General features: G+C 47.1%; 1 protein-coding gene across 3 annotated transcripts in view; it reads left to right on the top strand.

Moving 5' to 3' along the window:
• Nucleotides 1–22422, top strand: part of MANBA (mannosidase beta) — an 82112-nt gene that overhangs the window by 17039 nt on the left and 42651 nt on the right. For all 3 annotated transcript variants that reach the window (XM_073340809.1, XM_073340810.1, XM_073340808.1), the window contains exons 2-6: nt 1975–2069; nt 2567–2672; nt 5432–5602; nt 9490–9613; nt 19729–19904. In XM_073340809.1, coding sequence (XP_073196910.1) covers nt 1975–2069; nt 2567–2672; nt 5432–5602; nt 9490–9613; nt 19729–19904 — 672 coding nt within the window. The remainder of the gene's footprint in view (nt 1–1974; nt 2070–2566; nt 2673–5431; nt 5603–9489; nt 9614–19728; nt 19905–22422) is intronic.

Here is a 22422-nt window from a genome sequence, read left to right as displayed (position 1 = left end):
ACAATAGAGCACTCCAAATCGGATGTGGTTCAGGTCTGGTAGTCTCCCTCAAAAGCTTGCTTGCTGATCTTTCACATTTGAAAGCAGTAAGACATGTCCCTGGTGCACATCAATAGGCATCCTTCTCAGCCTGAGCCAGATTGTGATCAGAGATGTGCTACAGGAGAAGGCCTCCACACTTGTATGGCCTGCACGAGGGACAGTCACAATAGCAGTTCCTGCTTGCTGCTTACTCTCCCTGGCAAACAAATTGCCTGAGAGGGGGTAGCAAGGAGGCAGGGCCATGCCCTACCCTCTGCACAGTCCCATGAAGTAGCGCATGTCCTGCTGGGAGGCTCCAGAAGAGAATATATTACTTGAGACATATCCTCTCCTGGTGTTCCCTCAGGTGCTGTGACTCTTCTGTGCCCAACACAAGACTGTGTGTAAATCACACAATCTAGCCTTATATGTTGTAAAAGGGATACAAGAAGAGCCCCTTCAAAGAAATCTGAGTGCAGAAGGACTATTAATATTGATACTGACATACGAGATGAGAAAAATTGAGTTGCAGCAAGGAAAATAAAAGGACTGACCAAATTTTCTTTCTCTCAGTTTGAATCTGGGCATTCAGGCCCCAGGAATAACTCTTAACATTCTAGAAAGCTTCTAATGTTACGTAGTGAGTCTTGTTGCCTCTGTGCTCTTTCCAGCTAAGCTTTGGGTAAAGTACATCAGCAGAATCTACAGCTATTTGTTTTAGGAAACCAATTCAGCTGAGAAATTGCTGGAGAAAGATGAGATGCTGTCTCAGTAGGTGCCTCTGATATACACACTGAACTGTCTGACATAAACATCTTACTCATGTTCAGACACCACAGTGAGACTTTTTATGAGCTGGGTTCCACTCTTGCAACTCTTCTACTAGTTCATTTGGGTAGTCCCACAGACTTCAGTGGGGCTACTTGCAGGAGTAAGGGTTGCAGGATTGGGCCCTTAATATATCATTGTTACTATTATTTCTTCAGGGCCATTGTGTGTAGTGTTTTACTGACAAGTAGAGGACCGGGCCCTGCACTACCATCTACATCTGTGCAAAGTGGAGGTAAAATGCTACCAAAGAGTCAGACTTCCTCACTGACACTCACTTTTTCCAGGTGTGAGTGGCTGCACAAGGTGCAAGGCAGTGGAGTATCAGGTCCACACACCTGCCCTGAGTTGTTTGCAGTCTAGGTGAGGTACAAAGTGACCCAACATAAGGAAAGGAACATCAAGGAAAAGGGAGTGGGAATGAGTTGTAAGGAATGTGCTTATAATTCTTGAGTGAGCGGTATGACAAAAAGGAAAATAGCACATTTGTTATAATTACAGTGAGGTTCTCACATAACTGTCTTTTGGGGGGAAGAACAGAGGTAGACATTTTAATTTTACTCAACTAACCAAAATGTGTTTCCACTTTTCCCTTCCCTAATATAACAGTGGAATATATTCGTGTCATATCAGGAGTGATAGGTGTGGATTTCTGGGGATGTTGCTGATATTTAAAACCGTACAGGTTTTTTCGCTGTAGTTTCTAGAGGTCTGAAGATTCTATTTCCCTGGCCCTTATGATCTCGTCTGTCCTCTATGCTCTGTCATTGTGGTGGTGGTTGTTCTGCTACTCTCTCTCTCCTTTTGAATTGCTACCTCTGTTGAATTCTTTCTGTTTCCAGCTCAGCATTACAAGGGCCAAATCCTGCTCCCCTTACTTCTAAACATGAGTACAGCAAGCAGAATTTAATTTAACCTATATGTAGTTACTGTCAAAATGTTCTAAAGCTGTTGCTTTCACATATCACTTCAGAAGCGGAAGAAATATCTGAGCTCCTAAAGCTAACCAAATTAAGATAATTGGATTGTGCACTTGCAGAATATCTGAAAATGACTCACCTACTAGATAACAGTATTCATTTTATTTGTGTAACACTGCAATGTTTTTTGTTCGTCTATCAATAGGATCCTTACTATAGGTTTAATGACCTGGCCTACAGATGGATCTCCTTGGATAATTGGACTTACAGCAGGACATTCAAAGCCCCTTTTGATATCAGGTACGCAATAAGAATAGTTTTATGTTATCTTCCATGCAGAAATGTTTGCTAAGCAGTCAGCCCCAAATCCACCGATTACTTTCAGATGTAATAAACCAAATTCTGTAATGGGATATAAGCTTCAAGCAGCCTGTTGCTAAATGTCACTTAGTGGGTTTCTTTTTCTTTTTCAAGATTTTTTTTCCCCATTGTCAAAAAATGATGTACAAATTCCAAACTGCTGAAGGGCAATAATAAAGCTGATAGGAAGCAAGCAGCCACACATCTGATATCTATTGGACATGGGATGTTGTGCTGTATTGTGAGTCTGATCCATGTCAGCTGTCATTTTAATTTGAAATTATAAAGATGGTTACACTGTGGAAAGTATTTCTGTAACCCATTGAAACAGCTGCTATTTAGGATACTGGGGACATAGATTTCAGTATTGACTCTCTCCATGTGTAGTTAATTCAAAGTACCCTAATAATTTTACATTCCTGTGTCATCATTCATAGCAAATGGCAGAAAGTGAATTTGGTTTTCGAGGGAGTAGATACAGTAGCACAAATCCTGATCAATAATGTCACTGTTGGGAGAACGGACAACATGTTCAACAGATATGTGAGTAATGCTGGTATTTCTAAAGGCAATTCTATAGTTGTCTCAAAGCACTTTTCTGCCAAGTGGTTCGTACCTCGACCAGTACACAATAATACCCCCAATGTGTTCAGTCCAGAGTAAAATATAGTGGACTAGACTTGATAATATATCATAGGGTTTGAAATGTCTTTATCTGAGAGCCATACAGAAAGCCACCTCATTGCTGGGAAGGGGAGGTGCACTGGCTTCCCAGTGGGAGCAGGATCAGGCCTAGAGAAGAACATTTCATGTTGTAATCTAGAAGAAGTATGGCAAGAGGAACAGTTTACCTAATGATATGAGTCCTGCTTCTTGGGAACTGTCACAGCTCTAAGTTTAAATCAGTTATATTAGCTGTAAATCTGCTTATTAATTGGTATTAGAATGCTGCTGCTTTACATGTGAATGCTGAAGTGTAAATGCATGCAGTGTACAGCTTACTTATAAATGTTTTTCTGCAGTTTCTTTCTTTTGTTCTTTCATTCTAATAGAGTATCTAAATTCCCAGGCCTTTTGATGTCATTGTGTTGTCTCTTTGATCCTAGTCTGTATCAGTATGTCAGGATCAGGTACTAAATAGTCACAGACCTTTTTTAGGATTGCCATAATTGTACTAAATAATTTTGTAGATTTCAATTATAAGGTTGTGCTAGGTCCTATACAAACACTTAGTAAAACACAGTCCCTGCTCCAAAGAGTATAAATAGTATAAATAGACAAACAGACAAAGACTGTGAAAAAGGAAAGCCCATCTCCATTTTATAGATGGGGAACTGAGCCACACAGAGATCCTTAGTTTCTTCATGTCTCAACATTTACCTTCATGGCTTTAGAGAAAAGAGGGTCTTGTGGCTGAAGCACAGAACTGGGACTCAGGAGATCTGGATTCTGTTCCTGGCTTTGCCCAAGACTTGCATGACCTGGAACAAATCAAATAGCCTTTTTGTGCCTCAGTTTCCCACCTGTGAAATAGGAATATTAATTCTTCTCTCTTTCACAGGGGTGCTGTGAAGGTTTAGTTAATGTTGGAGGTGTCAAAACAGTTTACAGATGGGAGATGCTGTAGAATTGCAAAGTAGTATTATTCAGTATTTATTTCTGGATCTTCATTTTGGTAGGCCACTAGTAGCATCTGCTTTGTGAAGTGACTGCGTAAAGTAGAATTGAACTGACTAGGACAGAGTCAAGGATTTCATGACTCTGGCAGTTACTCTATTCAGTGGCTCCATTTGTAAAACACTTGAGTGGTAAATCTATTCTGTGGAGGTTGCTTATGTTGTAATTTGTTGGGTGGTGGTCTGCTGCCTGGTCAAGGACAGTGGCTGCTGATTGAGGAGAGGGGCAAGGGCACTTCTGCTTGGTAGAAATTCAAGAACAAATAGCAGGCATGCCACAAACGAATGGTGTGGACAGAACACTAATATCAACCAACTGAAATCTTCATTTTACCAGGTGAAATTAAATAGAGGGGTGGGTATAGTGGTGAGAGCATAAGAGTTTTAAAACTAAATATGTGCCTTTCTGTCCATCCACAAATAGAGGCGGGTCTAACATAGTGGTGGGTAAACATTTTGGCCCGAGGGCCACATCTGGGTATGGAAATTGTATGGTAGGCCATGAATGCTCACAAAATTGGAGGTTGGGGTACAGGAGGGCTCGGCTGGGGGTATGGGCTCTGAGGTAGGGCTGGGGATGAGGGGTTGGGGGTGCAGGAGGGTGCTCTGGGCTGGGACCGAGAGGTTCAGAGGGCGGGGGAGGAGGAGGATCAGGGCTGGGGCAGAGATGCGGAAGGGGAACAGGGGGGAGGCTGTGGGCGGCGCTTACCTTAAGCAGCTCCCAGAAACAGCACCATGTCCCTCCTCCGACTCCTACGCTGAGGCGCAGCCAGGCGGCTTTGTGCGCCGCCCTGTCTGCAGGCGCTGCCCCTGCAGCTCCCATTGGCTGTGGTTCAGGGCCAATGGGAGCTCCGGGGTGGCGCTTGGGGTAGGGGCAGGGTGTAGAGCCCCCTGGCTGTCCCTATGCTTAGGAGCCAGAGGGGGACATGCCACTGCTTCCAGGAGCCGCGCGGATTGGGGCAAGCCCCTGACCCCACTCCCCAGCGGGAGCTCGAGGGCCAGTTTAAAATGTCTGGAGGGCCAGATGTGCCCCCGGGCCATAGTTTGCCCGCCCCGGGTCTAACAGGTCAATGAATAAGTCCTACGGAGAGTTCTTTGCTCAGTCCAGAGATGACAGTGTATCTACATTTTAGAGAATGGAGTGGAGGGATGGGGAACCATACTATGCCTTGACAGCAGAGGATTGTATAAGGTTCAGCTGAGTACTCAGTCTACCTAAAATCAGGCTCTGAAGCTCACCTACCAACCCCATGCTTCACAGCCCAAGCTACATCTTCAAAGTGTTGTCTGCCTAGCTATGTTTAGAGTGCTAGCTCAAATCTGTCAACCTGGGCTGGGAGGCTTACTTCTGCGGGCTACATAGCCAGACCCATAGACTCCCATTGACTGCAATGGGGCTGAGGGGTTTGCCCAGAGAGAGCTACGTGCAGGACTTAGTGTGCCTTTTCGCTTAGTTTGAGAAGTATTCCAATTCTCTTTTCCTTCAGTCCTGCAACCTGTAGAGACTAGTTCACAAACATATTCAAATAATATCTATATAGTTGAAAAGGAATATGCCAATCTTTATAAAGCTCACAGCTAAATTTCAGTGGTATATCGTTTTGTTTTTGTTTTTTCCTGGTGCAGAGCTTTGATATTACCAGTGTGATCAAGGAGGTCAATTTTATTGAGGTCCGTTTCTTATCAGCCATTTCATATGCAGCAGAGCAGAGCAGATCTCACAGAGCATACAGTGTGCCTCCACAGTGCCCTCCACCTGTGCAGAAAGGGGAGTGCCATGTTAATTTCATCAGAAAGGTAAGAGCAAGATCATGTGTATGTGACTAGAGGCTTGGATGCAGGAATGCACAATGTACCGTCATAATAAATGCATTCTGAAACCTGTGATGTAATTTCATAACTAGGGCATATTTTTCATAGCACAAAAATCCCATAGTCCAAAATGTAGATCTAATCTGTAAGAGGCATAAAAAGGCCAGGGTAGCTATCTGTGTGACAAGAATTTTTAAAAGGTTATCTTTGTCAAGATGTCAGCAAGCAGACTGACAGCCAGAAGGGTGTTTCTGTGGGGGGCAGATTGTGTAGTTACTATCAATCTATCAACTAGGTGAGTTTAGCAAGGAATAATGACAATAGCTAGCTGTTCTGAGTGCCAGAGTTTATTGCCAAGGCTATAGAAAATCTCAGCCAAGCAGCTTTGTGAGTGTTTTTCATTGCTCATGTGCTGTGCTATTTATACTGCGCCGCTCTGGCATGTACCGACAAGAGTTATCTAACGGAGAGCCCACTTTCATCTTAAGGTGTTGTTGTGAAGTGTGATGGAGATATAGATATATATAAATATGTATTAAGTTAAAATTACAGACTAGAACAAACCTACCAAAGATGGAAAACTGTAAGTCTTTAGTTCACACTGTTATAACTACCTATGGCAGAATATCTTCTGTGTAGGATCTCATGCTGTTCTGAAAGAGCCTTGCGGTAAGGAGGCACAACTGGGAAAATAACAAGTTTCAGAATTGCCTTTCTTTTGTTGGTTTGTCACAGTTTAAATGCCTTCCCTGCTAAGTGCTCCCTGTATTCTCAACAGAGACCTGCAGATCCTCCATTTTCAATTACCTCAAACAACATGCCCAGAATCCTTTTGACCTGTAACTGAATGTAATTCCTCTGGAACCTGTCAACAGAGGGCTTGGTGCCTGGTTCCCCAAAGCACTCTGTTGCCTTCTCTCCTTGGGGCTGAAGAAGACATTACAATCCCTACGGATTGCAGTTAGAACTATAGCAGAACTAAACACTAGTCTCTGGGCCCACCTTGATTATCCTTGCTATGGTTGAATTTGATACCTAAGTGGGGGGAAGCATAGGGGGTTCACTTGTATCATAAAGGTTAATTAAAACTTGGAGAGTTGTTTAATTCTGCAGAGTCCATATGTTTGTTAGAAATCAGGCTGGAGGGGAAGGAGCTTGAACAGCTGTAGTCCTATTTATAGAGGTGAAATTGCGAGGAATGATTTTTATACTTGCTGGGCTATATATTTAAACTCGTAAGACTTGTGGAAAGTACCCTTAGTGATTTTTATCCTCAAAGGCATTTCATTTCTCTACTTGCAGATTGCTTGGAATGTTTCCTAAAACGGTTTGCATTTCAAACATATGGGTATAACAGCAGAGCTGCCACATTTGAAAGTAAATAAACACAACATTTTAAAAGTTCGTTTGAGTCTCACCATTGTAAAGTCATGGGACGCTATGTATATGTGTATGAGGTTCAGTATTAGGAATGTTAAACTCATCTAGATCTTCATGGGAGTCTTGTGGCTGAATCACCCCAAGCCCACACTGAAAATGTACCTTTTAATACTTTAAGATGTTGGCTTTCTACAATAGCTAGTGAAAATATAAGGGATTATATTAATGAACCCTGAAGGTCTATCAGTGATACAGTTTTTAAAAAGAAAAAGACTGTTCCCAGTCAGGACTGTTTTCTAAGAACTGGTTGTCCCTGCTGTTAAATTTGAAATTGGTTCATTGCTTTCTTCCTAGAAGAAGCTTTTGCAACTTGATAGACACGCAAGCCGACTCCTGTGGTGCAGGGAATAGGCTTGACTAACACACTGTTGCTTGCCAAAATTAGTATGCTTCAGCTGAAAATTATTGGTCTCTAAATTTAGAGTGGTAGGTCACTGTACAGGACTTTAACAAGATCTATTGTATTTGCACGAGGGGGAGGACGTTGTGGAGCTTAAAGGTCAGCTCAATAGATGTCAACAGCATCCCTTTAAGACTAAAAATCTAGTCAGTTTTTAAAAATAAATTGAATGTAGTTTCAGGTGCTATGCTTGGCCATGAGTATTTAATTCTGCCAATGTGTGTAGTCACAATGACATTTTCCTATTTTTTAAATATGTGGGTTTTTTTGGTTTGTTTTTTTTTTTTGGTCGTCTTCCTGTTGCTGTATGAAAGAACCATGAAAACAAAAGGGAGAAAGAGTGAACCTAATTATACACAAAACGCACCAAACAAACACACTGAATCTCTAATCTCTTTCAGTTACACTAGTCTGTGTTACTGGTAACAATAGTAGACATAACGTTTTCATACTCCTGTGATATTTAGGTTGATAGTGTCCCTTTAAATTATTGTAAACACCTTTATCCATCAATGTGCTATTTCTTTCTTTGTCTCTTACATTTAAAATTAAAGGTTGACCTTAAGACTGTGGATAAGTCAGAACTGTTTTGAGAGTAACTGCTGATCTGCTGCTATTGAATTTTTTGCTGGTTTTTTTTTTTATTATTATTATTTTTTAAGGGAAGGGGCAGGTCTGATTTTGCTCTCCCACTGATTTTGTATGGTTTTAACTCTCAGCAGAATTTAGCCAAGGGGTAAGGAAAAGATACTGTACATTCTTCTTGAGTTATTGGAAATTGGAGAACTTTTTATTTGGTGTATAGGAATATTTTGTTTAGATACAGTAGATAATTTTTATAAAGAGTCTGTTTATTGTCTGGAACAATAACAGTTCCTATGTGAAAAATTTCAGAGTAACAGCCGTGTTAGTCTGTATTCGCAAAAAGAAAAGGAGTACTTGTGGCACCTTAGAGACTAACCAATTTATTTGAGCATGAGCTTTCGTGAGCTACAGCTCACTTCATCGGATGCATACCGTGGAAACTGCAGCAGACATTATATACACACAGAGATCATGAAACAATGCCTCCTCCCACCCCACTGTCCTGCTGGTAATAGCTTATCTAAAGTGATCATCAAGTTGGGCCATTTCCAGCACAAATCCAGGTTTTCTCACCCTCCACCCCCCCACACACAAACTCACTCTCCTGCTGGTAATAGCCCATCCAAAGTGACAACTCTCTTCACAATGTGCATGATAATCAAGGTGGGCCATTTCCTGCACAAATCCAGGTTCTCTCACCCCCCTCCAAAAACCACACACACAAACTCACTATCCTGCTGGTAATAGCTCATCCAAAGTGACCACTCTCCCTACAATGTGCATGATAATCAAGGTGGGCCATGTCCAGCACAAATCCAGGTTTTCTCACCCCCCCCCCCACCCCCATACACACACAAACTCACTCTCCTGCTGGTAATAGCTCATCCAAAGTGACGACTCTCCCTACAATGTGCATGGTAATCGAGGTGGGCCATGTCCAGCACAAATCCAGGCTTTCTCACCCCCCCCCTTTTTTTTTTCCCGGGGACATACACACACACACAAACTCACTCTCCTGCTGGCAATAGCTCATCCAAACTGACCACTCTCCAAGTTTAAATCCAAGTTTAACCAGAACGTCTGGAGGGGGGGGGTAGGAAAAAACAAGGGGAAATAGGCTACCTTGCATAATGACTTAGCAACTCCCAGTCTCTATTTAAGCCTAAATTAATAGTATCCAATTTGCAAATGAATTCCAATTCAGCAGTTTCTCGCTGGAGTCTGGATTTGAAGTTTTTTTGTTTTAAGATAGCGACCTTCATGTCTGTGATTGCGTGACCAGAGAGATTGAAGTGTTCTCCGACTGGTTTATGAATGTTATAATTTTTGACATCTGATTTGTGTCCATTTATTCTTTTACGTAGAGACTGTCCAGTTTGACCAATGTACATGGCAGAGGGGCATTGCTGAAAAATACATACTTGCGATACATCTTTCTGTATTCCAGGAACAATGTTCGTTCAGTTGGGACTGGGGTCCCTCTTTTCCCACTCAAGGAGTTTGGAAAGATGTTCGAATTGAAGCCTATAACCTTTGTCACCTGATCTACTTCACTTTGACCCCCAGCTATGGTAAGTCATGGTGATATTGCCCTTTATTGTTTCACTTGAGAAATACAGCATTCTTATTCTAAGTTCAGTTACTTAGTACACTGGAATAGGAACATAAAAACTGTTCTTTTGTTGTTTGTATGGACAGTGCTGAGTACAATGGAGTCCAGATCTCACTACTGAAATATAAATAATAATGGTAAAATTATTAAAAATCCAGAATGCAAACTCTGTTTTGCATAAAGAGACCAGCAGTGCATCAAAAAAATGTGTGTTAGGTTTATAATAATGATTTTAGCTCTGTCCTGTTCTGTTGTTCGGGAGCATTACTTTTGCACCAGCTTGTGTGTTCCATTAAACTTCGAGTGATTGCTCATGTGTATTCCACAATAAGTGTGCGTGCTCACCACGTGCACCGGTGTCAGAAGTATTTCCCCTAGCAGTACCCGCAAGGGAGCACCCCTAATAACCCCTGGAGTGGCACCTCCATGGTGCGGTATAAGGGGCGCTGCGCACTACCCCCACCCTCAGTTCCTTCTTGCTGCCAGTGAAGGTGCTTTGGAACTGCTCTGCCCCAGCTTTGCTGTAGCTTGTCCCCAGAACTCTTATTCGTGCAACGTTGGTACCTGTAGTTAGTACTCCATTAGTTTTAGTTTAGTTTAGCTAGTGCACCCAGGCATGCCCCGGGCCCCAGGTTTTAAGTCGTGTGACACTTGTAGGCACCCGATGCCAGTGAGTGATCCGCATGCAGACTGTTTACGCTGTTTGGGTGAAACCCATCTCAGCAATCGCTGCAAGATTTGCAAGTCGTTTAAGCCTCAGACCAAGAGAGAGAGAGACATTAGGCTCTGGGCTATCCTCATGGAGTTGACATTGACCCCAACTCTGGTGTGCCGCTGCGAGTTCACACCAGGCACTGTGGTGTCGGTGTGCGGCAATCCCCCAGCGCCATCTACTAGTCGGCACCACTCCCCGTCCACGGGGCACGCCAAAAAGGCTGAGAAGAGGCCTTCTCCGCTGCGGCACCGAAGTAAATCTGGGGCAGAGACTAGACCCGTGTTGGGCAGACCTCGATTCCCATCGGCCTCTAGGCCTCCGACTCAAGTAGAGCAGAGTAGCCTGGCCCATTCGGAGCAGGCTTCCCCGGATGTCCGGATGCCTTCCATGCCAGAGGCCCTGCAGGCGGCTCGGGACGTGATGTCCATGCCGGTACCAGGAGCACCACCAATGTTGGCCCCGTGGTCCAGAGGCAAGCTGCTGCTGGGATCTCTGCAGTCGCCCTTGACTCGGTCTCGGTCGAGGGAATGTTCCCGACGCCGTTCGCCACTCAACAACCTTTCTGTGCGTAGTCCACGTGGGTCACCGTCGACTCCCACCAGGTTGTCTGGCTGGGTTCCATCTGACAGAGACTCTGGGCACCGCTCCACCTCGAGGAGCGGACACCGATGGGACCGAGGCAGACGTAGGCGAAGGTCCTCGTCTCGGAGGGGCTATTGTAGTTGGTCGCAACACGAACATCGACGCCGTTCCCGTTTGTCGTCTCGCTCCCGGACCCCGCCACGGCACCGCTCCCACAGCCCCGGGCGTCAACCGCTGGCGATTTGCCATTGCAGATCCGCCCGCCGGGGCCGATCGCGGAGCAGCTGCTACCAGTGGTGTCGTTCCTCCACATTGGAGTCACTGTCTCGGAGTCAGCACCGCTCCCTGCGCCACCGATCCTCCTGGTCAAGGGACAGCGGCAGGTCATACACCAGCCTGGCCTCCCTTCGTAGCCATCCGTCGATGGGTCAGGCCAGCCAGGCTGAACAGCCTGCTCTGCCGGTGCCACAGCAGGTGCAGTGTCACCGGGCCCCGTGGCTGCCCAATGGTACCAGTGGGCACCGTGGCCCCCGACGCAGCCCCTGGTGGGTGCTCGCTTGGTGGCCAGAGCTTTGGAATGGCCATTGGCCTCCCTCTCCCGGCCTCCGAGGAAGGAGTCGGTGGGGCGTATATCCTGGGTGCCGTGCCCAGAGAGCGACCAGGTGGTGGACCCTCTGGTGCCAGTGGACATGCAAAGTACCGCACCTGCCTCCTTGCCCTCCCCTGATGAGGTGATTATGGCCACTTCTCCCTCCGTCCTGCAGGAGACCTCTAAAGCCCACCAAGAGCTATTGAAAAGGGTGCCATCAAACCTCAACCTTCAGGCAGAGGAGGTGGAGGAGCCCTCAGACTCCCTTTTTAATGTCCTATCCGCCACGGTACTGGGCAGAGTGTCCTTGCCTCTCCATGAAGGAGTAGCAAAAATTTCAAATGCCCGGTGGCAAACCCCAGCCTCATTGGCCCCCATCTCTAAGAGAGTGAAATGGAAGTATTTTGTGCTCACCAAAGGCTCCTAACTCCCTGGTGGTCGAGTCGGTCAACCACAGGGACCAGCAGGGCCAACCAGCCCCACTCCAAAAAATAAGGATTCAAGGAGGCTGGATTCATTTGGGAGAAAAATGTATTTGTCCTCAAGCTTCCAGTTATGGGTGGTGAACCATCAGACTCTCCTGGGCTGATATGAGTTCAATCTGTGGGGCTCCCTGCTCAAGTTCGACGATTCCCTCCAAGAGCACGACAGGAAGGAGTTCAAAGCGCTGGTGGAGGAGGGTACAGCGGCTGCCAGGACAACTCTGCAGGCAGCGTCGGATGCAGTGGATACAGCCGCGCGGTCCATGGCCTCCGCGGTATCCATGAGAAGGGCGTTGTGGCTTCTGCTCTCTGGGCTGTCCAGCGAGGCACAGACCTCCTTGCAGGACCTCTCGTTTGACGGCAAAGCTCTGTTTGCGGAACAAACAGATATAAAACTTCATGGCCTGAAAGACACTCGCACCACGCTTCAGACTCTTGGCCTCTATGTTCCGGCTCTGGCTAAACCTAAGTTTAAGTCGCAGCAGGCTCCCGCCCAGGCCACCCAATCTAAATATGAGCCCCCTTATAAAAAGTCGTGGGACTGTAAGAAGCGCCCACAGAGACAGTCTTGGCCTGCCCCCCAGTGTGTGTCCCCGAAGGGCAAACAGGCAGGGAAATGGCGGTTTTGATGGGACGCCCGGGGGAGCCCTACCAGTTTTCATCAGGGATCAATCCACAATAAAGCTTCCCTTCTCCAACCGGTTGGGTGCTTTCCTCCCGGAATGGTCACAGCTGACCTTGGACCGATGGCTCCTCAACACCATCTCCCGGGGTTACACCCTCCAGTTTACCTCCGCCCCCATGCCTCCTGGGGGACCCCTCTCACGAGGCTCTGCTTGAGCAGAAGGTGGGGTGGCTCCTTGGCCTGGGAGCGGTGGAAAGGGTGCCAGCGGAGTTTGAACGCAAGGGGTACTACTCCTGCTATTTCCTTATCCCAAAGGCCAAAGAGGGGCTCAGGCCCATCCTGGACCTGCAAGGCCTGAACCAGTACGTGGTAAAGCTCAAGTTCTGCATAGTATCCCTGGCCTCCATCATCCGCTCCCTGGATCCTGGGGACTGGTAACCTGCCCTTGATCTGCAGGATGCGTACTTCCACATTCGTATATTCGAGGGGCACAGATGCTTCCTCAGTTTCATGGTTGGGCAGGAACACTACCAGTTTACGGTCCTCCCGTTTGGCCTGTCCACTGCCCCCAGGGTGTTTACAAAGAGTATGTCGGTGGTGGCGGCCTACCTCAGGCGCCATGGGGTCCAGATCTTTCCCTGTCTGGATGACTGGTTGGTCAAGGGCAGCTCCCAGTCGCAGGTGCAGGATCACATGGCGCACCTTCTGTCCATGTGCGCCACTCTGGGCCTGTTGGTAAACAACACCAAGTCCACGTTAGTCCCAGTGCAACGCATAGAGCAGGGGTCGGGAACCTATGGCACACGTGCCAAAGATGGCACACGAGCCAATTTTTAATGGCACGCTGCTGTCTGCCGGGGACTCTGGCAGACAGCAGCGTGCCATTAAAAATCCTGCCTGGCCCGCTCTTCTCCGCCCACCGCTCTCTCCTTGCAGGGCAGGCATGCTTCCCCCTCCCCCTCCTCTTCCCCCAGCGTGCTGGATTCCTGCCCCTTCTCCTCCCTCCCTGAGGCCAATCAGCTGACAGCCCTTGCTATGGAGGGGGAGAGGGAAAAGCAGAGCAGCAGCGTGCTCTCTGCTCTGGGGACCTTGGGGAACGGGGTGGAATTGGCATATCCCCTCCAGCCCCCTGCCATGAGCTGCTCAGGCCAGCCCTCTGCTCTGACCCCCCCACACTCCTCTGCCCTGACCCCTGCACCCCCCTCTCACACACCCAGCCCTCTGCCCTCACCCCTGCACCCCCCCCCACACCCCAGCCCCGTGCCCTGATCCCTGCACCCCCCCACAACCCCAGCCCTGACTCAGAACCTCAGGCCAGCAGTGGGCTGAGCGGGCCGGCGGTGTAAGATCAGCATTTTAATTTAATTTTAAATGAAGCTTCTTAAACATTTTGAAAACCTTGTTTACATACAACAATAGTTTAGTTATATAATATATAGACTTATAGAGAGACTTTCTAAAAAACATTAAAATGTATTATTGGCACGCAAAACCTTAAATTAAAGTGAATAAATGAAGATTCGGCATACCACTTCTAAAAGGTTGCTGACTCCTGGCATAGAATTTAATGGGGCAGTCCTGGACGCCATGTTGGCCAGAACCTCCCTCCCACCAGACAGGTTCGAGACCCTGAAAGGGCTCATTGACACGATTACAAGGTTTCCAGTGACAACAGCCAAAGCGCGTCTCCAGCTCTTGGGTCACATGTTGGCATGCACAGGTGTGGTCCGTCACGCCAGACTCAGGATGAGACCCCTCGAGCTATGGTTGGCCTTGGCGATCTCCCAGGCTAGAGACAGGATGAACAAAGTCCTCACTGTGCCCGAACCGGTGATCGCCTCCCTATGATGGTGGTCCTCCCCGGGGAACATGCTCCATGGGGTGCCGTTCAGAGGCAGGCCCCCATCGATGGAGCTGGTGTCCGATGCATCAGACCTGGGGTGGGGAGCCCAGGTGGGGAACATTCAGACCCAATGTCTGTGGTCTGCACAGGACCTGGCCCTCCACATAAACATCAAGGAGCTCAGGGTGGTCCGGCTGGCATGCATGGCCTTCTGCTTGCACCTGGAGGGCCAAGTGGTCAGGGTTCTCATGGACAACATGGCCTCAATGTTTTACATCAACAGACAAGGCGGAGCCCAATCCTCTGCCAGGAAGCCCTTAGGCTATGGGACTTCTGTATAGCCCACGACATTTGCCTACAAGCCTACCACCTACCGGGCGCCTGGAACTCGTGGGCAGATCGCTTGAGCAGGGACTTCTTCTCTTAGCATGAGTGGTCTCTTCACGCAGAGGTGGTGCACAGACTTTTCCAAAAGCGGGGAAGTCCCCAAGTGGACCTGTTCGCTACTCGGCAGAACCATCACTGTCCCCGGTTCTGCTCCGGGGGGGAGGGCTGGGAAGGGGCACTATCTCCGATGCCTTCCTCCTGTCCTGGTAGGCCGGTTCCTCTGTGCCTTCCCCCAGTTCCCGCTGTTAGACAAGGTCCTGGAAAAAATAAAGACGGACAGGGCCCAGGTCCTTCTGATTGCCCTGGCATGGCCCAAGCAACATTGGTATGCGACCCTCACGAGCCTGACAGTCGCCCGCCATGGCTGTTGCCATCCCGCCCAGACCTGCTCTCCCAGGACCAGGGCTGCCTCCTTCACCCCCAACCTAGTGGCACTCCACCTCACAGCGTGGCTGCTCAATGGTTAGGCCGGGAGGAAAGGACGTGCTCAGAAGGAGTTCAGCGCATCCTCTTGGAAAGCAGGTGACCCTCCACACGCTGAGCCTACTTGGCAAAGTGGTCTCGGTTTTCCCGATGGGTGGCTGAGCAGGGCGTTTCCCCCGTGGCTGCCCCAGTCCTGCTCATTTTGAACTACCTCCTTCACCTTAGAGCCCAGGGCCTGGCACCCTCGTCCATCAAGGTGCACTTTGGCCTTCCACCCACCATATTGGCCTTCCACCCACCAGTGCAGGGCCACACGGTATTTTCCCGTGCTATGACTGTCCAATTTCTTAAGGGATTGGATTATCTCTTCCTGTACGTTTGGCCCCCTGTTCCCCAGTAGGATCTGAACCTGGTGCTGGCCTGCCTCACGGGCCCCCCGTTTGATCCGCTAGCTACGTGCTCCTGGTCGCACCTCTCGTGGAAGGTAGCCTTCCAGGTGGCGATCATGTCGGCTAGGCGGGTCTCGGAACTCAGGGCCCTGACCTCCGAGCCCCCGTACGCAGTATTCCAGAAGGATAAGGTCCAGCTCCACCCACATCCTTCATTCCTCCCGAAGATGGTCTCTGCCTAGCACATGGGTCAGGACATTTTCCTGCCAGTCCTCTGCCCCAAGACCCATGCATTCAGTGAAGAGTGCCGCCTCCACACGCTGGATGTGAGACGGGATCTGGCCTTTTACCTGCAGTGGACTAAGCCATTCAGGAAGTCCTCGCAGCTGTTCATCGCCTCAGCCGATCTCCACTCAGCGTGTCTCCAACTGGATCACCTTGTGCATCTGTGTCTGCTATGACCTGGCGGGAATTTCCCTGCCATCAATTGTGCGGGCACACTCGACTAGGGCTCAGGCCTTGTCGGCTGCCTTTTTGGCCCATGTCCCCATTCAGGACATTTGTAGGGCAGCCACGTGATCTTCAGTTCATGTTTTTACCTCGCATTATGCGATCGTCTCCCAGACCAGGGAGGACACCAGGTTTGGCAGGGCTGTACTCCGTCCTGGAAAATTGTGAACTCCTGCCCACCTCCAACAGATATAGCTTGGAATCACCTATTGTGGAATACACCTGAGCAATCACTCAAAGAAGAAAAGACAGTTACCTCTTCCATAACTGGTATTCTTCGAGATGTGTTTTTCATGTCTATTCCACATCTCGCCCTCCTTCCCCTCTGTTGGAGTTGTCTGGCAAGAAGGAACTGAGGGTGTGGGGAGCGCAGCCCCCCTTATACCGCGCCAGGCAGACACCGCTCCAGGGATTGCTAGGGGCACTCCCCTACGGGTACTGCTAGGGGAAAAACTTCCGATACCGGTGCACATGGCGTGAACACACACCTATTGTGGAATAGACATGAGCAGCACATCTCGAAGAACACCAGTTATGGAAAAGGGAACTGTCTTTTCCCATATAAATTGCTCTCTTCTCTCCCTGACTCTCACACTTTCATTTCAAAAAACCCAAACAGATAGAACTGCTGCTGGAGCTGTCGTTCTGTCGTGAGTGGACAAGTGCAGTGTCGGCACAGTTTAAACAGTGCTGAAATTTCAGGGCTCATGGACTAGACTGGGACAGAAAAGCAACTATGATGTGCAAGGATTGTGTTTCTCAACCTACAGTTTGAATATTGCATGTTTGCCACCTAACAGGTTTCCTTGCCTGGCTCTGCCGTTTGTTTGTCTTTCATTTGTATTGAAGATCATGGAAGCTGAACAAAAGTAGCTTATTTTCTGTTGCAACTGTCTAATGCATGCCACTAGAGACCACCCACGCTACCCTCTGCTCCACGCAAGACCCACTTAACATCGGGCGGGTGGGTAGTGTGCGCGCCCTCTTCGCTGGGCTGAATTTCACGCTTTACAAAGAAAGATGTGGCATCTAAATGAAAGAGGAAGACGTCACTCCCTGGATGCTTTTATAGCTTCCAAAAATAACTCCAGCTCTCAGCCAGAATTAACGTAGTCGGAATTTCAATGAAAAGCCTCAGCATAGACTCAGTACAGCTTCTGGGAAGTTCAGATACGTAAGTGCTGCCTGGTTCCTCCCACATCCTCACAACTCCACCTGCTGGCAGCCGGGGGATGGGTTGTTGGATAAGGCAGGAGGGCCCTCTCATTCAGCAGACAGAGCTTTCGGAGTCCAACCTGGAGACCGAGCTCATTAAAATTAAGAGACTGAAATTTGGAAGAAAAAGCAATGAATTAGCAACTTGTGCTGTGTTGAAACAGCACAATCATTTGTGTTGCTTGCCAGATTGTTGAGTCATAGCCTTCTGACCACTGGATCTCTAAGGAGCCCTTGTTCCCATTTTTTGCCATCTAATGCCTGGAGTTCAGGAATGGACTTGGCCTCTTACGGCAGGGGAAGGGAGGGGAAAAAGTGCATCTGGGGGAAAGCTGGTGGTTTTGACCTTTTATGTAGTGTCTCTAACCTTGACTTTCCCCACCCACAGCTCTCATTGACTTCAATGTGAATTTTTGGGTGCTCAGCCCTTCTGGAAATCATGCCCTCTGTGCAGGGGTGATGTCAGCTTTGGGCCAAATTCATCCCAGTGAATTCTCTTAAGCCAGTGAAGTTATACCAGGGATGAATTTTGTTTTGAGAGAAACTACTTTCTCTTTTATCCCAAATCAAAATGGAGATACTACAACTTAACTATCAGAAGGAAGTAGATATATAATACACACAGAGAGGAAATTGACAGTTAACAATGGAGATTAAACAAGGGGGTTTTATAGTCCTGTTTTTTCAGTGGTTCTTGCATTATGATATTATTCCACAGGCAGAATAACCAGTGGAAGAAACACAAGCAGGAAAATTGGTTAGACCAGTGCAAATGTCCTTGTAAATAATAATAATTAAAAAAATATATACTAAGTCTCCCCTGTTTTGGTTTGCCTCTGTGCATGCACAGTATTCAGCTGTGTTTTGCCAATATCTTTGTTGGCAAAGAAGAAGGGTAAGAAATACATTGCCACAGCTGAGACTACTACAGGAACGCTACCGGGTACCCCCATTTGCCATTACTAGACTCTGCTGCCCCACACCCGCTCCAAGAGGGATGACCCCTGTGAGGAAGTGGGGGAATAATTAACCACAGGCAGTCCGATAGACTTCCTTAACAGGGTTCCGAAGGGCTGCATAGATGTTCATGGGTTAAACTTGAGAACCCTACCCCCAGGAAGCATAGTTAGCTGTTTTATGCAAAGTAAAGGCTTGGCCAGCTTTTGGTTATAGTTTAATTACCCAAAGTTAACACATTAACGGGAAGTTTCAGCAAATTAGTTGGAGATACCCCTTTCACCAGATTACCTTGTTACTGAATTATTCCTTAAGCAAGAGAACACGTTGGCATAAGTGCAGAGAGATCGCAGACAAGTCATTAGCATGTTTCCTCTCGCACACTTCAGTGACAAAAGAGAAACATATGGACCCATCCGGTTTAGACATAGTGGGCCCAATTCATCCCCAGCATAACTCAGTTCATTTTATCTATTAACGTGGGGGGTAGGGTTGCCAGGTATCTGGTTGTCTACCAGAAAGTCCGGTCGATGGGGGACCTGTACAGTGTCTGGTCATATGTACCAGACACCAAAAGTCTGGGTGCTGTGTGCGGGGGTCGGGTGGCAGGTCATCAACCTGCACCAGCCCCTGCTCAGCCAGGGCCATCACCTACCGGCATCTCATGGGTGGGCAAACTCCACGTCAGGGCTGTAGCCCCAGAGCAGGGGGATCACAGCTGAGGGAGGGAGGTGGAGAGGATCGAGCAAGGAGGAAAGGGAGATCAGTGGCCTCGAGGGAAGAGGCAGAGCAGGGGCATGGCCTTGGGGGTGAAGAGGCGGAACAGGGAGCGGTGTAGTGTCTGGTTTTCAAAAATTAGAAAGTTGGTAACATTAATGGTGGATGAATTTGGCTTATTTATTATTAATACTGTTTTTGTTCAATAGACAAAAGTGATTGTGTTGCCTTGTGATTGCGACCTTTCTCAAAGAGACCTGTGCTCATATGAATACTGACAAAGCAAACATAATGGCTGGAAGTTGAGTGGGAAAAGTCCCTTCTTAATGATAAAGAATGAGAGGTTCGTGCTCTGTGTTGTACAGAACTTTCAAAGGTTGTATGTGGTTTAGGAATGGGGGGAAAAATGAGTTACGAATTTCCATTACACTGTGCATAGTCCTCGTCTGAATGAGCAAACGTAAACACTGGTGTCAAATACACTAAACAGTGAAGCGTAGGTCCTGTTCAAAAGCAAACTTAAAAACAAAATTGTTGCATTTCTTTTGTGTGTGTGTAATTGTATCTTTAATAAGACTAGGGACATGTGAATTAGTATGTAAAGAAATACAAATAAATACATTTTTTTTTCTTTGCTTAGTGAAGAGTGCTCAGCAGTGGAGTCTCGAAATAGAGTCTGTTTTCGATGTTGTCAGCTCAAAGCCAGTTGTTGGTCTCGTGACAGTGAACATTCCTAAGTTGCAAACACAGCAAACGTATACTACAGAACTTCCTCCTGGAGAAGGCAGAATTGTGCTGCTCGTAAACATCAATAAGGTGAGGGGGTGAATCCTGAACAGTCCCAAGTAACAAAATGTTTCCTTCCAGTTGCTTGAAGGAAAATGCAAGATGTCTCCAGCACAGTTTTAATTTTCCCATTCACTTTCCTCATCTCTGCTGTATTGACTCTGCCTGACGCCTCTCAGAGCAGGGAAACAGCTCTCTGACCTTCTCACAACTGACTCCTCCATTAGGACACCAGAGAGCAGTGCGGATGGGGTATGTGGCATTTCACTCCTACTAAGTGAGAGACAAAGAGAGCGGTGACATCATCTTTTGCTTTTGTTGGCCTGGAAATCGTTGTGCTGGTGTTAATCCTCAAACCCATTTTTGATGTTGGTACAGATTGTGTAGATTATCCCACATCTTCCTACTGTGGGTTTCTTTCACCTTCCTCTGAAGCATCTGGTACTGACCACTGTCAGACAGGATACTGGACTACATGGATCTCAGGTCTACTCCAGTATGGCAGTTCTGTGATTCTATATGACAGCAGGTTTCAGAGCAGCAGCCGTGTTAGTCTGTATTCGCAAAAAGAAAAGGAGGACTTGTGGCACCTTAGAGACTAACCAATTTATTTGAGCATAAGGTTTTGTGTGCGTGCCATAAGTACTCCTTTTCTTTGTATGATAGCACTATTTCCTGTCCCAGACCATTGTTTTCTGGACAGATAGGTACCTGTCATAGTCAGGATGCAATATGTTTGGCCCTTGGAGGAGGAGGAGGGAAAAGCATTCCTCATACAACCAGTAAGATACCTTTGGGTAACTAAGGGCAAACAAGTCATGTATAGAATTTGGCTAGCCGGGAGGAGGGTGCAAAATTAGTGAAGTTGCACCTCTTTCACTAGTTCTGAATTTAGTCCCTTGAGTTGAGGGATCCTTAAAGGCACATGGAGTGTCAGAGAGATGAAGCATTCCTTGGGAGAGGAGAAACACAACTGAAAATGGACGAATAGGTATAAGCCCTAGAGTTAGAATGAACAGAAGCTCCCTCTCTCCGACACTTCTCCCATCCCCCACCTCGCAGTGGGTGAAAGGCTAGCTACTGGCAGGGTTAATTTACAGTGATTTCACTGATTTTACTTCCATGTAGTTCCATAGCGTTTTTTGTGCTTATGTTTTTAGGAATTCTATTAAATTTGTCCTGTAAATGTAGTTATGAAATTATTAGAGAGAAAAAGGTCAGCCTATGCTGAGAAGTAACGGGCTTGTATGGGGCAATGAGCCCAGGAAGAGCAAAATGGAGTCGTGGTTCTTTCCTGCCCTGAGATCTGGACCTAATGGAGGTGCCTCTACAGAACTGAACTGGACAGCAGCAGACCAGAACCAGGGTCTGGCAATAGCTGACCAGAGCAGGAGCTGGTGATGCTGACTTCTTTGGAACGGGGCAAATAAGCTGAGCGGAGCCTCCTCCCATTTGACCACCACTGAGTCTAATTGGATTTGTGGGTGTGGACTCTGCTGAGAACAAGAATCCTGGACTCCTGACAAACCCAGTTGTTAACCTCTGAGACTATGGGGGCTCTGCCATACCCTTCATACATTTTCTGGCTTTGTTAATTTAATTTTGCTGTGTAATTTAAATTTCTAGATTTTTTTTCCCTGTTAAAAGGTATTTGGTTTATATTCCGAAGGACTCCCATGTGTTGTGTGCATGGAGAAGAAACACCTATTAAGGTGAATCTGGGAGTGGAGAGTGGTGTGTGTGGCCAAGGTTGATTCAGATGTCTTAATTATTTTAAAAAAGAGACTGTTATTGACCGCTGGCAGAAGGTTACATGAAGAAGTACAAATATCCAGGCCAGAGGGTTTTGTTTAAAAAAAACATTAGCCTTTAGCAAGCCTTTCTAGTCTGCAGTAATACATACAGTGTGATATGAAACTGAACATGATTTTGTGCTTTGGTGCATTCCCTCCTCCCCTGCCCCGGGGAAGAAATTGGTTAACAAAATACAACCATGAGCCTGAGAGTAGTTTGTGAGGAAATGGTGCCCTCAGAGCAGAAGCAACTGTGTTGTTATTCTTTGTAAATAAAGGGCTTTTGCTGCATGAATTCACAGCAGCTGATTTTACAAGAGACACAGCAAGGTGCTGTTAAGTATCTGTGAGCCAGACTGAGCCCATACTCTGTGCAACAGATTTGCATGGTGTGACAAACAGCAAGGCCTGGCAAGAAATGAATTTCTAGTCCAATGAGAGCTCACATCAGATGATGATCTAGGTCCGAGACTGCTCAAGTGGACTGTAACAACCTGAGATGTACAATAATCACCCTGAAATTCACTGCTCAGTGTTTCTTGCTGTTCTGAAATTGCTTGCTTCTCTGCTTATAGATGGATATGGGTATGAGATCATTACCAACCAATAAGAAAGCTCCATTTGTGTCTAGCTTTCTAAAGCCACTCCATATTTGATGATGCATGATCCAATTTTTATGCTTCAGTTTTTATCCGTTGAATTTCCCGCTTAGTACTCAGACACTGTTGCTTAATATAATTCCAGATCATGGAAGC

Source organism: Lepidochelys kempii, chromosome 4 (assembly GCF_965140265.1).
Source record: "Lepidochelys kempii isolate rLepKem1 chromosome 4, rLepKem1.hap2, whole genome shotgun sequence".
NCBI classification, from domain to species: Eukaryota; Metazoa; Chordata; order Testudines; family Cheloniidae; genus Lepidochelys; species Lepidochelys kempii.
The sequence above is the reverse complement of the archived record's forward strand: the minus strand, read 5'-3'. Positions and strand labels throughout refer to the sequence as shown.